Here is an 18,414-nt window from a genome sequence, read left to right on the forward strand (position 1 = left end):
AGAGAGAGAGAGAGAAAGGGAGTAAAAGGCCAAAAGTTAATATATCAATCAGCTAAGATTTGTAGTTATGAGCTCTTGTAAATTTAGGAAACAACGTTTATGTCCAACAGACCATCTGGGCAAAGTTCCAGGAAGAATTTTTTGTCCCTGTCTTTGTTCTTCCAGGATGAGAACGTTTGTTTGTTATTTGTGGTTGGTCCCTGTGACTGAGATTTTTGCCATCCCCTCCAGTGGAGGTTTTCTGTGCACTCTGAGAGCAGCTTTCCCATACACTGAGGAGAAGGTATTTATGGTCTAATTTTAATTTTGGCTGTGCACAAGGTTGTTTGGTCACCACCAGTGTCTGCTTTACCCCCCCCACGTCAGTTGCACTGTTCTTAGGAAAACAACTCACGTGTGCTATGGCTTCTGCATAGAGATGAAAACTCCTAGGTAGAATGGGCCACCCACAGATGGGGTGGGATATCCTCTCCACCCGGGCCCTCCCACACAGGCACAGAACCTCTCAGGTGAGCCCTGCATTGCAAAAGAAGTGGATGTACTTGCTGAGATCCAGCTTGGACTCCAGAGGCAGTGAAAGCAAGGCTGTAGTTTGATGCTTTGGCAACAGTGCGTTTTTGAGCTCATACAAAGCAGCTGCAGGTGTCTGCTCAGCCCTGGCATTTTTGAACCTTTGTGAAATACTGATACGAGTTTCTCTGGGGGAGAATATGGTATCTTAAGCCTGTGATCATAATTTTAATTTGTCCTATATAGTCTGAACCAATTTCTGTGATCTTGCTGGTAGCTGTTTTGAATTTTGAGTCATAACTGTAACGGGGTTGGGGTGACTTTGCCAGGGCATGGACAGTCTATGATTGACTCCCAGGTAGTATTGGGGGCTGGGGGAGCTGCACCCTTTCCCTCTTTACGTCATATCAACATCTACATGAAATGTAGAGCGCACCAATTAGCCCAATGATATCTTCTACATTGTACACATATTTGCTTTGGTTCTGTACCAGTATCTCATTTATTATTTTCAGCATCTTTTTGAAGGTGACCCTCCTTGTTACAGTTATAACATTTCCAGAGCTCTACAGGATGCAGCAAGAACCTGCATTTTATGAGATTCTGTCCTTACATTTTGGCAGGTCTTAATCATTTCTGCAATATATTTGTGTTTGAGACAGGGTATCACTGTATAGATCAGGCTGGCCTTAAACTCACCAGATAGCCCAGGCTGGCCTCAAACCTGTGGTGACTCTTCTGCCTCAGCCTCCCAAGTGCTGGGAATACAGGTGTGTGCCACCGTGCCTGACAGTTTCTGCAGTATTTAAATTCTACCTTTAAGAAGAGTTTCTGTGAGAGGGGAAGATGCATGAGTAACCCAGGGGCAAAGGAGGCAGGGAGGGGAAACAGTTTCACCTTTAGAGAGCTTTTGTTTGTATGGTGAGAATAGCAACCCTGCAAAGGAACAAGATGAGCACCCTTTACAGAGCTGAGACATTGTTTCAATTTGCAACCAACTTGCTCCCAGACCTCTGCCATGTCACCCTCCAACAGGAACCAGGGACAGTGCTGGCAAATGACAATTAACAATTCAACAAGCTACGGCTCCAAAACCTTACATCCAGACATTTAAAGAAGTGCTGTAAGTGCTGCTTAGAGCACTTTTCCACCATAGACAAAGTTTGACCCATGATGATGGACACCAGTATGAAGCAGCCCTGAGCAGGATTTAAATTAACCAGTTGACTTTCCATGTTTACTTGTGAGTCTGTCCAAGGCCTAGGCTCCTTGTCTGGAGATGGACTGCAGACTCATAGTAAGTGAACCTCTGTGGGTCACTAATCTCTACTAAAACCTGTAATGGCAGATGAAGCTGGAAAACCTCAGAGGATAAGGCAAGATCACAGCCAGTGACACCTGGATCTGATCTCAATTAGATAAAGACTATAGCCTCAGGCATCTCACTCCAGGGTGGATTAATTGAATACCTTACTTGGAGAAGTCCTTGAGTGGTTCCACCCTTCTTGAGTACTCCCCTCCCTTCTTCTGATAACCAAATAAATACGGGCCACCCAGGGAAGGCCTTGGTCCTAGCCCTAAGAGAATCTTGAATTCTGTGAGAGGGCTTTGATCCTCCTGGAGCCCTGAAATCATTCCATTCACCTCTTTTTACTTAGCCTTCGCTGTACACTCTTTCAGGAGATTGTGGACCTGATCAGCCCGCAGTAACTAAGGGATATTTTTAACCCGATACTGTGATACAGTAACACAAAGAGAAAGCAAAAAGGAAAGATAAGAGAGTCTGTAAAGAAGCACTGCCCTGGCTCAGTAAGCAACTGGAAAGGACAGCCTCTGGGTTGAAAGGACCTCGTCTGCGACCTCGCTGAGACCTTCCAGGCTATTCTGTGGCTATGTCTCTCTCACCTAGACTAACAGGAAGAGCTGGCGTCCTGGTTCCTTTTCAGGCTTTGACTTGCAGTTTCGTACCTCACAGTGATGACCTGCTGTTTCTGTCCCTGAGACGTGAGTTTGTGCCCACGTCGGGCACACCTGACAGTGTGCGATCATGGATGTGCAGAGGGTGAGAGAGCTTACTCGGAGACGAGATGTAGTTCAATCACTGAGAACTCAAAACAAAAAACAAACAAAAAAAAAAAACCGAGAACTCAGAGGGGCTGCTTCTTGCTTCTTGGGCATAAGAAAGCCTCAGAGAAACAGCAACCAACTGAGACCTCTATGGTTATTTTTTGTAGCTCAAGGACATGAGAACAAAGACATAGAAGAAAAGCATTTTGCAACATATTGTACAGGAGCTTTGTCAGGGGGCAGGGCTGGCCTGGGCTGGTTTGTTACGTGGCACATGTCAGCCTAGTTTAGGCATCTTATCGGGGCAGAGGGGACACAATAACCAAACCTCTCGGGCAGTAACTGGCTCTGAATCCTGCTGACTGTGGTCCTGTAGATTGTGCTGTGGATCTGAGCGTGTTCCAGGAGCGTGGGAACTGTTGCTGCCCCAGGTCCCTTCCTCATTGCGCTCGGGTTAATCCCTCCTTTGGCCGGCGTCTCCCACAGCTTGTAGTTACCTGAAACGTTCACTTAGGGTGGAATGCCTTACTGCTCGGCAAGGATGCCAGGTAGCGGGTTCATTCCAACCCTCTGCTCTCCCTGGCTGTCCCTAGGGCCGCTGCATCGTTGTGACGAAGCCTGAAGAAGCCAACAGTAGAAAACGATCAGCTCCTCTGATCTCCTTGAACATGAATGACTGTTATTCCATAAAATAGTTTTTTGTTCATTGTAACAGTTTTCTGCTTTCCACCCCAAATCCACGTTTGTGTCTCTGTGTGTTAAATCTCTCTTCCTAGGGTCATAACATTTCTTATTATTAATTTTACTGGGAGGTCCTGGAGAGGAGTCTTTATTACTATCACTGTAGCAGAAAAGAAAGCAAGCAGGAGACCTCTTTACCGGATAAGTAAACATTGTTTCAGAATGGCTCACCTTGGAGTGCATTTTGGGGGATGCTGGGGGCAGCATTGTGACCGTGAAGCTTCTTAACAGATCATCTACATTCCTTGAGTTCTGTGTGGTCTGTCTCAGGTGCTTAATCTGACATTTGATGAGACTCCTGTTGACTTACAGCAAGTCTATAGGGTCCCTTCTAAGATTGTGTGTTTCTGTGACATAAAGACGTTTTACTAATCACATACACACACAACACACACACACACACACACACACACACACACACTGTCTCTCCCCCTGTGGCTTTGAGTTTATACTTATATTTGTTTTAACTTTTGTTTTTGGGTGCTCGCTTCGGCGGCACATACACTAAAAAGCTTTTGCTTTTGGTTGCCTTCTGTAAAAACTGGAAGCTGAGCTGTTCTTCAGAGAAGCGCTGATGCAGATCTAAACTTTGGGTGTGTTTTTCACCCTGACACTGACTCTTGTCATTTACAGACACTCGAAGTAAAAAATTTTTCAGGTGATGAGAAAATGGTTCATTCTGAAAACATAGCACCTTCCATTTTACAGTAACCCTGGTACTGTGGCTGAGACGTGTGTGTGTGTGTTTGGGGAGGAGGGACGCAGTTTACTGACTTGCTACCTGCTTGCTTGACTGTTACTGCATAGGAAGGAAAGGGACACGTTGGCAGACAGTTACGGGAGCCAGAGCAAGCATGATAGGATGAAACTACCTCTCACCCTAAGCTTGGAGCCCCCCGGGCAAACCTGTACCCCAGGCAGGGCCCAGACACCTCTGGCAGCCTTGGGTGCCTGATTTGCTCCTGCCTTTCTTCTTGTTGGCAGTTTTTAGGGCCATACAAAATGTCTTCAGCCCTTCTGGTCTATAAAGCACAGACGCCTGTGCAGTGTGGCTTGTTCATTCTCTTTTTTCTCCCTTCTCCTATGTAAAATCCTGTTCTTTTCCTCAAACCTGGTGGAAAAGCCTCAGCAAGTTTAGGAATACCCGTAGCCTTCAGGAGGCCCATTCTAGTAACTTGAAGTCATCTACATCTTCCCGGGAGGAAATGCCTGCCATCTCGTCAGCCCTGGGGGCTTCCTCACACAGGTAAATAATATTTCCCATGTGTGTTAGGCTGGAAGACTGTCGCATCTTTGCTCTTGGTTTTTTTCTGGTACCAGGAATCGAACTCATGACCTCGCGCTTGCCAGGCAGGCTCTGTGCCGCTGAGCTAAATCCCCAGCCCCTATCTTTGCTCTTATGCTTGAAAACAAAAACAAAAACAAACACAAAAAAGCCAGGTACATTGGGGCGCACCTGTTGTCCCAGCTACTCGGGAAGCTGAGCAGAAGGATCCTTGAGCTCAAGAGTTCAAAGCTGCCCGGGCAACTTAGTAAGATCCTGTTGAAAGAAAAAAAGAAGGAACAAATCTAAAACAGAGCAAAACTTAAAAAAAAAATACTTTGACTACACTCCACCACTTGCCTTCTAAAGCAACTCCTCTGGATGACCTTCTGGGTACTTGGAGTCCGCAGTCATATTCTGAAGGCTGTCTTTCCTCTTTCCTGTACCAAACGTGCAGTACCGGCAGAGACCTATGCAAGGCCAACAGCTCATTTTAACCCTAGACCAGGAGTTTGCAGCTAAGCTGTCAGGCTCCGTTACATGTCAGCAATCAATTTAGCTTTACTTCCTCCAAGCCTTGTTTTTAGCTATTAAAAAAAAATATATTCATAAAGCATTTACTATTATGTAGGATGTAAGCTCACTGTAGTGGAGCATCATAGGTTCTCTTTTTTTTTTTTTTTAAATTTTTGATGTTTTGGTACTGGGAATTGAACTCATGACCTCAGGCTTCCCAGGCAAACACTTATGCCACTGAGCTATATCACCAGCCCATCATAGGTTTTCTTTAAGGGTGTTTATTGTGGCTGTTGTAGCCAGAGCTAACCGGGCAGAATCTCTGAAGTGAAGCTCTTAGAAGCCATTTACTAGAAAGGACAGATACAGGAGGTGTGATTGGAAAAAATGGTAAATGTTTAACAATTTTTAAAAATTTATTATAGTAAAAGAGACATTAATTCCTCTCAAAATACTCCCCCTGAGTTGGAGCACACTTATCCCATCATCCTTGCCACTTTCTGAAGCGGTTCTGGAAGACCTCTTCTGTGAGTGTCTTTAGTTGCACTGCCTCTGTGCCCTGAATTGATTCCAAATGTTTACCTGTCATGGTCATTTGGACTTTGGGGAGGACCCGGAAGTCGCATGGTGTCAGATCTGGTGAGTGAGGTGGATGAGGAAACCCCGTAACATTTCTGTGAGCCTGCTTTTCTGTTGGATGACACTCAGCAGCAGCAGCAGTCATTGTTATCTCTTTAAAATCACGCCGCATAAACCCAAGAGAGCGGACTTGCAGAACTGCTTCAGAAAGTGGCAAAAAAGCGCCTGCCTGGCAAGCGCAAGATCGTGAGTTTGGTTTCTGGTACCGAAGAAAAACCAAAAAAAAAAAAGACTAACAGAAAGTGGCAAGAAAGATGGGATAAGTGTGTTTGAAAGCAGGGGCAGTATTGTGAGTATGATTAATGCCAAGGTGTCTTTTAATGTCCTAATTTTTAAAAACGTAAACACTTGCTGTGTATTTCAGTCACCCCTCGTATCATGAGCGTCCAGGATAGAGAACACTCCACTGCCAGGAGTACCAGTACCAGATCCCTGCCCCACGGTGACTGGCATTCAGCTTGGAGACTTGATTCTAGTGTCCTGCCCTGTGGTGACAAAGAGCTACTGGCCCAGCTCTGCCTACAACTGGCCCCCGGTACCTTGCTCAAGTACTGAGCCAGCTACCCGTGAGTCGGTGAGAAAATCCAATCCAGATTTCCCCAGGGATGAATTCATTCCCAGGATTGTAAATACTACCTTCACCCACTCACCGTACAGAGTGGTGAGCAGAGGAGACAGACAGGGTGAAGTGCCTGGCAGGACCCCACCATTGTACACGGCGCAGAGCAGGACTGCACACGTTCTCTATTTCTTTGCATTCTGCTGCTCTTTATTTGTAGTAGCAGGTAAGGGCCTCCCTGGCAACGGTGAGGCCCTGAGTTTGATTCCCGATAACCAAACAAAGGGAAAAAAAAAAAAAGCAAATACGAATGCTTTGACCGGAGCTTGTGCCTCTTACAGTACCTTTAGTAAAATCTTTTTTTCTTCCTTGAGAAAAGACACCTTTTATTTTTGTAAAAATTTATGCAAGTTTTATTTTTGAAAAACTTCAGATCTCTGTCTCCCAGCCCATCTGCATCTACCCTGTGTTCTCACTGCTTTCAGTTTGTGAAAGCTCGTTCTAAAATTACACGAAAGCAGCCCCGTTCTGACAAAACTAGGGTTCCAGGGGGAAAGCCTTACACCGTGAGGCTGGGGAGAGAAGCCCAGCAAGACTTTCCTGCTTCATTTCAACCTCTTTCAGCTCAACCTACAGTTTGGCCGATGACAGAGTTACTTCCCCAAGGCAGGTGTTTGTCTCTGGTTGGAGAAATAACTGGCTCCAAAGTAGTCCCCTGTTTGAAAGATGCTGCAGATGGAGCCTCTGTTCATCCTCATGTGCTGGCGTCGGGGCTTTCATCTCTCTGGAGCTCCTGACAGAAAATTCCCTGAGACTTTCTATTACCAGGCACGGCATTTGTTTGAATCCTCTGGGGCTGTGCTTCTGTCTTGTTTACCTTCTCTCCCTGTGATTCATCCTGCTCATGTTTAACACCAGAGCGTTTCTCAAATCTGTGTCCTCAGTACGTCTCACTGGTGATCCGACTCCACCTTCGTCGGCACTGCCCTGGCTCCAGCCGTCTTTCTCATCCAGATCCGTGCCTGGCTTGTATTATGGGCTTCATAAATCGGGGTCGGTGAATGAATGAATGAGTCTAGGCAGTTGCTCTCTTATATAAAAACAAGTTAAGGTTTATCTTCTGTATGGTTCCTAAGGGTGTCTCTCTAACATGCAAAGCATAAAAGACCTTTCAGACGGCTACCAGGCCTCTCCAACAGCTGCCCTCCAGGGCGTCTCTCCCTGCAGCTCACCCACACCTGACCAGTTTCTGCACATCCCTCCTGCCCCACTGCCACCTACTGGGACCCCAAATACCCGCTTCTTTCTTTTTTTTTTTAAGAGTAGGAAATTTTATTGAGGGAAAGGCAGGTCCTCCTAAGAGAGACAGGAGGGGACCCAGAAAATGGGTTGCCCAGGAGCTCACTTCTCAGGGGAAGTTTTATAGAGCAAAATCATGAAGTGAGTACAAGATGGAACAAACTGTGATCAACCAGTAAGATTATGAATACAGTCGCTGAGGTAATATTGGTCCAGTGGGGAAGCAGGTCACGTAGCAGGCGTGCATGGGAAGAAGAAGGGCCTTTCCTGGAAGGGATGGGCCAGGAAGTCTTAGTCCCCCCCCCAGGTGACTCATGCCTATTTAGAATATTGATCATAGTTGCTTATCCTGCAGTAAGTACCTAGGTGTAGTCATTCTACCTTTATCTTAACGCCTGGCTGTGAATGTGCCTCTAGCCACAGTTGTAATGTGTCCTTATCTTCTGCACTGACTTCTTCAGGGCCTACCCTTGTCCAACTGCCTATAATGTTTTTACCTAACTTAGCTACCTGTAATATTCCTCCTTCTGAAGAAGTACCCCTAATTGTCATGAGGGGGCAAGGGGCAATGATCATGCTGGCTATTTCAGGCTGAAGGAGGTTATAGTTGTGATCAGCAGTCAAACATACTCTACCGAGGGTCTATCTAAAGACCCTCAATAGACCCCAGGTGTTCTTGTCTTGGGTAGGTGTACAGCTCTAAGTTTGAAGGAGACAAAGCCAAAGAAACAGTTAAGTATGCACAGGCCAAATAATAAGATCAATAAAGTTATTATTTATATAGCCAACACACAAAAGTTTTTTTACCAGGAAGAGCTGGTAATAACCTCCCACAAAAGGCTAAGGAAAAGGTCTAGGGAAAGGGCCAGTAATAGCCTCCCACAAAAAGGGTAAGGAGGTCTAGGGAATTTTAGAATCTGATATGGCATTAACCTGCCATTTAATATCTTAGATAGCCATTGAGATATTACCAGAAGGGTCAGGAATGTACACACAACATTCAGCTTTTACAATTGCACAAGTATCCCTGTGTGCTGCTATTAGAAGTCAAATGCCATCTGATTTTGGTGGATGGCTTGCCTCATTAATTTTACTTCTTCATTTTGGAGAGAGACACCAATCGAGGTGTCATTTAAGGCCTGCTGAGTATAGTCAAGGCCTCCATGTATTGTGTAACATCCTCTAATTCTAGAAAGGGATAAAGATAGAAGTCAGATAATCATACAAATGAAACTCACTTTTGGAGCATCAGTGTTGTAGATGGAGTAAATTTGCAGGTTTGCCAATACTTGTAACACTCTTGCCTTGTAGCCACACAAGTCCCAGCATGCATCTCTCTATCCATCTGGGGGCGTCCAGGGCCACAAATTGGTTCTGCATGCCCAGTGAGTGCCACTGGGGGCTTCCCATCTAATTCCAGGGTGATTAAACCAGTCTGTTGCAAACCAGTCTTCGACCTGTAAAGTTATGGTGTGTATACACTGTTCAAGAGGTGTGCATTCCTTGTATTTAGCAGAGTTTGGCCAATGAGGAGTGATTTCTCTGTTCCCAACATAAGGGGGCCTTTCTACTAAGGTGTCCTACACTAAGGGTTAACGGTATATAGTAATCATCAGTATAAATATTGACCTTTTATCCTTCACTGGGTTGTAAAGCCCTGGTTAGAGCTATGAGTTCTGCTAGCTGAGCACTAGTCTCAGGGGCAAGTGAGGAACTTTCAAGTGTCTGATGTAGAGTCCCCTTCTTTATCTTGCCCATCCATCAAGACTCACACTTTCTCCTTGGAAATCTTGTCCCCATTTCCTGGAAACAATAGATTGTCTTTTTTTTTAATTAACTAGGTTTATTGGTACATTTTACATATACATAATGATCACATTCGTTACAGGGGATCATCCCTCGTGTGTGGTTTTTATAATGACACAAACTCTTTAGAGCTCATCGCATGCCCAGGCTCCCCTCTGCCCCTTCCCAAGTCTTCCTCAGACCACCTATCGGGATTTAACTGTAGATCCGAAGTAGGGAGCTTCAGGTTTGGTCTGTCTGGGTTGAAGCTGGAAAACTAATCTATGCTAGACACAGAAATCAAACCACGCAAGAGCCAATCCGTATATTGTAGGGACAGCAACTCTTCTTTCCCCCAGAGCCAGTCTCATCACTCTCGCCACTTTATAGTTGTTGTAAACACTGTATGCTAATGCAGTATGGTGTGAGAACTGGGATTCAGAGAACCACATAAGGGTTTCAGTTCTGCTTCCCTCCAGGTATCAGCCATGAAAACTCTCCCAGCCTCATCAACCAAATCTGCAAAATCTGATTACCTGGGGATTGAGGGAGGCAAACTCTTGAGATCCTGTCCATGTCTAACATGCTAATTCAAAGACCACGTGGGGGCTGGGAATGTAGCTCAGTGTGAGGGGCCTAGCACATACGAGGGTTCAATGCCTATAAAAGCATATACGAGGCCCTGGGTTCAGGGCACCTAAAAATAAAATAATGAGAAAAAAAGAAAGAAAAAGGACTGCTGTCTGACCTCTGAACAGCAACAATAAAAGCCTGAAGGCTGCACAGAACCTATTAACCTGTGTGTACAGGTAGATGATGAAAGAATTTCAAGGGATCCAGGGACCCCTGAAATGCTATGGAAAACCCTATGTGTTGGCCATGTCATCTTGGTCCACGTGGGGATTTTCTTGCCTTTGCTTTCTCTCAGGGTAATGATAGCTTATGGCTGCCCTACTGTACATTAACATGCATAAAGAAAGTGATTGGTTTTTGGTTTTTGTCTTGGTTTTTTTGGAGACAGGGTCCTGCTATGTTGTCTAAGTTGGCATTAAACTCACTGTGTAGCCTAGGCTGGCCTTAGATTTGCAGTAATCCTCCTGCCTCAGCCTCCTGAGTTTTAAGATTACGGGCATGCACCACCAGACCCAGCCAAAAGTCACTGGTTTTTTTTTTTTTGTGTGTGTGTGGGGGGGTGCCAGGAATCAAACTGACAACTTCACACTTGCCAGGCAGGCACTGTGTTGCTGAGCTATATTCCTGGCCCAAGTCATTGTTTTTTATTTTTATTTTTTAAATTTTTTTTATTTTAAGAAATAAAAGAAGGAAAACATATTAACAAACAGACATCCATTTACAAAATACCATAAGAACAATACAAACAAAACAGAGTTACAGACAAAGTTGTAGGAAATTAACAATAGTTGTATTAATGATATCTTCAAAGTGGTTTCTCAAGAAAACGAGACATATAAGATTGATCAAACAAGTAATCATTAACTGTTCCTTTCTGTAGAACAATAGAAGACAGTAGTACAACTATGTTAGCTGTCCTCTATATACATAGTTACATAATTTCCTCTTCTTTCCCTTCTCTTTTCCCACACCCCAGTTGCCCTTTACTTTTGAGCCTTTTCCTTTCATTTCACAATGTCTATCATACCTCCTAGTTTTTATTCATTTTTTCAGGTCTTACACTAGTGAGACAATATGATGCTTACACATGCAGGTCTGATTTATTTCACTTATGAGTATGGTCTGTAACTGTGACCATTTACCTATAAAAGCCTCGAGTTTATCTTTCTTTATAGCTGAGCAATATTCCATTATTTAAATGTATCACAATTTTTTTATCCAGTCCTCAGTGGATGGACACTTGGGTTGCTTCCATGATTTAGCAATTACAAATTGTGCTGCTATGAACATAGGTGCACGTATATCGCTGTGATATGATGTTTTCAAATCTTCTGGGAAAATACCCAGAAAGGGAGTAGCTGGGTTGAATGGGACCTCTAGACCTAGTTTGCTGAGAAATCTCCAAACTGATTTCCACAGTGGTTTCACCAGTCTGCATTCCCACCAACAGTAGAGAAGAGTTCCTATTTCTCCACAGCCTCACCAGCATTTGTTACTGGTTGAGTTCTTAATGCTAGCCATTCTTACTGGGGTGAGATGAAATCTCAGTGTTGTTGTAATTTGCATTTCTCGAATGACTAATGATGTGGAACATTTTCTCATGTATTTATTTGCCATTTGTATTTCTTTATCTGAGAAGTGTGTATTCGTCTCAGTTGCCCATTTTTGGATTGGGTCTTTGAATTTGGGGGGCCTGATATTTTTTAATTCTTTATATGTTCTAGATAAAAGACCTTTGTCCGAGGGACAGTCAGCTAAAATTTTTTCCCAATTTGTGGGTTTTCTTTCTACTCTGCTGGTGATTTCTTCAGATGTGCAGAAACCTTTCAGTAGGATGAGATCCTGTCATTGTTTTTTAAAGTAGCAATAGTGCTTCTTCTAGGGTATCTTTGTGGTTAGTTTGGTGTTTTGTTTTGCCAATTCATCACCACTGAATTTCCTGAAGGGAGGTGCGATGCTAGCTAGAGGAAGAAGACGGCACAAGAGAAGCAAACTCCTCAAGTGCCCCCCAGAGAAACATCGACCCTGCAGGGCTTGGACTTTGTATCTCTTTTTTGGTTCTGCTTGATCCAACCCATGAAATGGCTTTTATGGGTCCGCCTGCTTTTGATCCAGCCAGGATGCAGGCCTAGACATCAAGATGTAAAGTGTAAAGCAGGCAGGCATGCTGCTGCCATACGTAACTGGAAAACTGGAACACTGGGCTATGGGTATTACCCTCAGCTCTGCAGTTATGGGGATGGGGACCTTCAGCTGCTAGTCTGCTCTCCGCTATTTTTTTTTTGCCCCAGGTGATATCAAGTGCCTGCTTGGTGCCGGGCACTGTCAGCCTGTTGGAAGTAATGTTGAGCCAACTAGATGTCTGCCTGTGTGGAGAACATAGAACCATAGCACAGGCAGGTCCTTTCCTTTTTTTTTTTTTTTTTTTGGTTTTTTGGTTTTTTTTTCCGGTACCGGGAATCAAACTCACGACCTTGCGCTTGCCAGGCAAGCGCTGTGCCGCTGAGAGCAGGTCCTTTCCTATCCCCATCAAAATAAGGCTCCAGCTGAGGAAGGACTTGAGTCATATTAAAAGGATTAAATTCACAACATTGGATCTGGAATGGCATTGACCCCAGAGCTGCTTATTCTATGAGAGCTTCCTCTTAGCATTCAGGAAGTTCAGTGCAGAAATCCAAAGACCTCTCCTGGTGGCGGTGACACTCGCCAAGGGGCTACAGGACTGAGTCCCTCTCTCCACAGGGCTCCCAAGAAGTTCTGGGAGCCTCCACAATGACTCCCAGAGCTCCTCGTGTTCTCTGCTAGAAAACATATCAGTGCTGCACAACTGGGAAACGTGAGCCTGCGTGGGGGAAATTTGGCACAAAGAAAGCTCAAAAAGCGGCTCGGCCAGGCACTGTGTAATTCCTGTGAAAAAATGCAGGCTCACGTCAAGTTAATTTGTCAGAAGGGCAGGGATTTGCTGAAGTTCTGACCACCACACTGGGAGAGCTGATGTAACACCTGTCCCCTCACCCCCCACCCCAGCTCTGGACAAAGGCTGGCTCCACCCCGGAACACAGCCATCATTATAGGTCCCCCGTTCTGAAGGGGCAGGGCGGTAACTGGGGATTTTGATGGGTCAGCGGCTGACTCGAGTTGAGTTCCCAGAGCAGACTTAAATTCAGTTTGCCTAACATTTATAGAGCGCTTGCTGATGATACACCACCTGCGTACTGGCCATACCTAGAACAGTAATGGGACACCAGGGGCCTCATTTCTCCGAGCACCCACCCTTTGCTCTTGAGTGCATCCTACATCTTTACCTGTAATAAACCTTCTCATAGCTCTTTAAAAAAAAAAAAAAAAAAAAAGGCACTCTCCCTGGAGAAGCTCCCGGGGCGCGGAACAGCGCAGCGTGGTCCGATAGTAAAGGGGCGCAGGGGCCAGGCAAGGAGGAGGTTTTCTCAAGATCACCCTCCGCTGTGAGAATCTTCTGAGTGTCTGAAGATCCAGGAGTAAAGGAAGTGACAGTACCAAAGCACAGAAGGCCAAAGCGAGGCGTGAACTATTAAGCCAGTAAGTTAAGACGGCAGGGTAGGCAGGGGCTAGGGTACAAATTTAGGGCAGCGGTCACTCGAAGGGTTGTTCGCCAACAGGCGTGGCCCCCGAGAGCATGTGTCTCCGTAAGTGCTGTTTGGGTTTGGTTTGGTTTCTGAGGTACCGGAGACTGAACGCAGGGCCTTACTTTGAAGTATTTTAAGCTAGGATGACTGACCTAGTAAAATCGGTATTTTAGAAATACTGCCTCGGTAACGCCGGGGTGAGGCTTGACCAAAGACAGACCCGTTAGTTGGAAGGCCTGAGCCGCGTGTGTGCGTGGCAAAGCCGTGCACTGGTCCTTGGTTTGGGCAGCAGAGGTGAAGACCCCGAGCGGTGTGCAGGGAAGGGAGGGGTGGCGCGGCTCGGGGGAGCTGGGGTGTGGGCTGGGGAGCCCCAGAGGTTCTGGTACCCGGCGGGGAGCAGGTGGACAGGTGAGTGTGATGTGAGAAGAGAGAGCTGGCGGTGCAAATCAACCACGCGTCCTTCACAGACGCCCTCTGGATGTCCCGAGGAGGAAGCAGACTGAGGAGAGCAGCGGGGTGGGGACTAACCGCAGAGGTGCCCAAGGAAACGCCACCAACACCGAGGGCACAAGAAAGGCCACGCTGTGGGTGCTGAGGGAGATGGCCAGGGGTGCAAGACGAAGGAGAAAGGGTGTCTGAAGTCACGGAGTGACCAGCAGCGTCAGAGACCTGGGGAAAGTGAGGGGCTCTTGTCATGGCCGTAGCTGACACCATTTAACAGTGTGGCCCAAGCAGGAACCAGGATGTGACAGCTTGAAAAGTGACAGGCGTGAGCAGAGGGAGAGGCTGTAGACCGACAGGTGGATCCCAGTTACCGTTGAGGAATCCTGGGTCCCGCTCCAGAGCTCCAGGCTCTCTTGCTTTAGCCCGGGGGCAGGGCCTGCCTGTCCTCACCGTGGCCTACCTGAAACCTGGCTCAGCTAGCTGTGAAAGGAAGAAGGGAGCCGCCTCCGTGAGGCGGAGCTGCGGGGTCAAGCACAGGTTGTTCTTTAGGGACAGAGAGCCTGTCTTGAGACAAATGTAAGAGAGGGCTCCCAGAATCCAGTGAAAGACTGAGGCCTTGAATTTGTGCTTCCCGTGTTTCTCTCAGCAGCATGGAGCTGGGGACAGAAGGCAGATGACGATGGGTAATTCACAGTTGCCAGACAGCAGGGGCAGGAAGTCAGGGAGTAAGGCAGATCAGTGAGTGGCTCTAACCAAGTGGCTCAGGTCAGTGGGTAGCAGGGGGCGTGAGGGACCTGAAAGACACGTAGCAGGGGAAATATGGCGACACCAGGGGACTGCCAGTCTCTAGAGGAGAACAAACAGACCAAGCTGCAGTGTCCCTTCGAGCCCCACAGCAGGAAGATCTGGAGGCCGCAGACAGATGGTGGGCACCTGCAGGGTGAGCTTTCTGCTGGAGGCTCATTCCCCTGATAGGGATCTAAGATGGAAAAATACTGTCATGCGAACAGCTTGTGTGGGTCTGTGACGTGTGTGAAATTGTCTTTTCCCCTGAAAATGACGTACGGTTCCATTTAACATTTTGTGTTTTGGATACCGTGTCATATCCAGAAGCAGTACCCTCCCCCGTGGCAAGTCTAAGTAAAATAAGAAAATGCTTAGTGGAAAGGAAACACACACACACACACACACATACACACACACAGTACACCACACACACAGAGCAATAGAATAAAGCCACAAACCAGCAGAGGACGGGGAAGAACTGCAGGCAAGCTTAGAGGTTGTGTGCTCTATGAAAATTTATAGAACTGTTACCTTTACCAATAAAAAAACCCAAGGTGCTTTACTTGCCAACCTCTGGAATGAAGTAAAAGTCCCCGCCCTCAATGCTGCTTTCAATTACCATTCTCTTGATGTTGATTCCTAAAATAATAACTGGCACTCTAGAGATGATTTACCAAGATGGCTTAATTAGGTGTCAGCTGCGTACCTGTGCCCACCAGCCACTTCCGCAGGCTTCGGTATGCAAATCCGACTGAAGGCTGGGAACCTGACTGGATAGAGACTGACATAATTGGAGCGGCTGGGCTGGAAGCACAGCTGGGCTGTCCCCATGGAGACCAGACTCCGGCTCCCTGCGCTTCCTGCTGCCCCCGCCGCCTCCTCACGCGTTTTTTTCAGCCGTGAGTGCAGCGGCCCAGCTGAGCCTGGATCTCCCTTGGACAATCTCCACATCAGTGCTTTTTGGCTTTCATATGCATACCTATCATTGGGGGGACTTGCAGATGTGCGTGAGGCTCCCCAGCACTGCACAAAAAAAAGAAAAAAAAAAAAAAAAAAAAAAAAAGGAAAGAGGAAAAAGCAACTTCTGTCTCCGCGTTCCTCACTGGAGCGCCAGGTCCGCGTGTCTATCAGCGCCACCGCCAACCCCAACCCCGCCCGTCCCACTGCTTGTGTCGGGCCTCACCGGTTTCGCTCTGAGTCGCTGGTATTTACCAGGCCCTAAACATCTCCAGACAGCCTCAAGGGGCTTTGTTGCGTTCCCAGTTTAGCACCTATTTCCTCCCTTTCGCTCCCCACCCAGCTAGCCCTGTGCCTGTGCTCCCCTAGCCGCCTTTATCCCTTCTCCCTCCTCCCACGCTTCCCACCCGCAGCCCCGGGCTCTCATCGAAAGCCATTCTCTGCACGTCATTCCACGGTGAGCTGCTCGCAATCAGTGGTCTTCCTGATTAAGACAAGCTGCAAATTTTATTTAGAAAAAGACACAGTAGCCAGGCGTGGTGGCGCACGCCTGTAATCTCAGCACTCGGGAGGCCGAGGCAGGAGTCTCTTTGCGAGTTCGGGATCAGCCAGGGCTGCAAAGTGCGCTCAAGGCCAGCCTGAACTGCATAGCGAGACCCTGTCTCAAAAAGACAAAAAAAAAAAAGAAAAGAAAAGAAAAGAAAAGAAACAGCCAGTCAGGCATGGTGGCACATGCCTGTAATCCCAGCACCTGGCAAGTGGAAACAGGAGGACTGCAAATTTGAGTCTAGCCGGGGCAAATTAGTGAGATCCTGTCTCAAAATAAGAACTGTCAAAAGCGCTGGGGTGTAACTCAGTGCAAAGCCCTTGAGTTCAGTCCCCAGGACTGTAAACACAGAGCGGGAGGAGAGATGAGAAAGAACCGGAATGTTACAGGGTGTCCCCAGATGGAACACACTGCTTCCACTTCCCACGTCACAAGGGCCAGTAGGCCTGCAACCCCTAAATGTAATGGCTGTGACGTTTTATTCAGAGCCATCCCAGACCTCTAGGCTCCTCAGTGACCTGGGGTGGTCTTCGTCCATCCTGGGTGAGCACATCAGAAAAGACTTTTTCACAATGAGCGGGAGCCCATCTACCTACAGCTGGTCCCCACTTGGCCTCATCCTGGGGTTCCCAGGCCTTACATTCCACAGAGTGGACCTAGGGCCTTAGAATGCCTCTGTCTGTCCGCACTGGGTCTGTTCTTCTGTCAAGACATCTTCTGACCCGTCTTGGCCATTCTGATCTTTTTCCTCAGTTCTGCTCAATGGGTCTTTAGTCTTGTCCACTTTGAGGTCAGTGCTGTAACAGTAACTCTGGACTATCACCGGCTCATTGCAGACAGTCCGTGTGACTCCTAGTGAATAGACTGCTAAGCGACATCCTTAAAGTCCTGTTCATACGGACTGTGTGCAGCTGCTACTCTCCCGGCTGGTAATAAATAATCACACTTAACATTATGAGAGTTAGCATGTAACGGGATGGTGAAGAACACAGGCTCTGGGACAAGACTCCTGGGTGGGGAGCACTACGCTAAGCCATCACCACGGCCGCCATTACCACCATTATCACCGTCACCAAGATTGCCGCCACCACCATCGCCATACGTAATCATTCTGCCTACGTTAACTGGTTTAATCTCATAACAACTTCATGATGTAGAGATTTTTTAAAAAAGATATACTATTGCTAAGTTGCCTGAGCTAGGCTTGACCTTACAACCTCCTGCCTCAGCCTCCCAAGTGCTGGGATTACAGATGTGTGCCACCGCACCCAGTTCTGTAAAGGCTATTACTCTAATTTTACCAGTGAGGAAATGGGACCTGAAAAGATTTATGTTTTGTGCCCAGGGTGACAGTTACAGTGTAAACCTATGCAGCATCCTTTGCTTGGTAGTGGGTGCTTTGTTTTGGTTCTACTTGTTTGGGGGAGTGAAGCGAGGACCTTGCCTGGGCAAAGCGCATGCTCTGTCCAGCTGCTCTCCCCGCCTGTTTCTTTTGTTTGTTGGGTTGTTTGTTGTTTTTCACCACCACCAAGAAAACAAACAACAACGTGCTTGCCAGGCAGGCACTGTGCTGCTGAGCTAAATCCCCAGCCCCTCTGTTTCATTTTTGACAGGAGTGTTTTTTATAAATTTCATCTTGTAGTTGGTCCTTTAGCCTTGCTTTGTACAGACATTCCTCATTTAATGACCGAGTTTTGTTGCTGCAACTAAGTCATTAACTGAATTAATTGCTAAATGAGGATTGCACATAGTGTGTACATTATTCAGAACAAAGGAAACTCCAGTTGAATGACTTTGCTTTTATTTGTATAACTGCTGCATGCAGTACTCTAATGTATAACAACATAAAACTATAGTACTGTATAGTACAATCAGCAACAATACAGTGATATATAAACAAGGCACGCTATACAAAAAAAGACACTGAGGTTCTGCGATACACAAGATGTACAGAACTGTACTAAAAAAAAAAAAAATACAGACCCAGGTGTGGTGGTGGTACACACTTGTAATCCCAGCACTCAGGAAGCTGAGGCAGGAGGATCACAAGTTTGAGGCCAGC

The 18,414-nt window shown here is 46.6% G+C and overlaps 1 protein-coding gene across 3 annotated transcripts in view; it reads left to right on the forward strand.

Annotated features, from left to right (window-relative positions):
* Galm (galactose mutarotase (aldose 1-epimerase)) overlaps positions 1 to 18,414 on the forward strand; it is a 69,003-nt gene that overhangs the window by 32,418 nt on the left and 18,171 nt on the right. Inside the window, exon 5 of one of the 3 annotated variants that reach the window (XM_013517528.1) lies at positions 6,102 to 10,383. The exons of the other annotated variants lie outside the window; for them this stretch is intronic. Coding sequence (XP_013372982.1) covers positions 6,102 to 6,292 — 191 coding nt within the window. The 3' untranslated portion in view covers positions 6,293 to 10,383. Of the gene's footprint in view, positions 1 to 6,101; positions 10,384 to 18,414 lie in introns of those variants that run through there. 3 annotated transcript variants of the gene reach the window in all.

This window comes from Chinchilla lanigera, unplaced genomic scaffold (assembly GCF_000276665.1).
Source record: "Chinchilla lanigera isolate Chin_1 unplaced genomic scaffold, ChiLan1.0 scaffold00040, whole genome shotgun sequence".
Classification (NCBI taxonomy): Eukaryota; Metazoa; Chordata; class Mammalia; order Rodentia; family Chinchillidae; genus Chinchilla; species Chinchilla lanigera.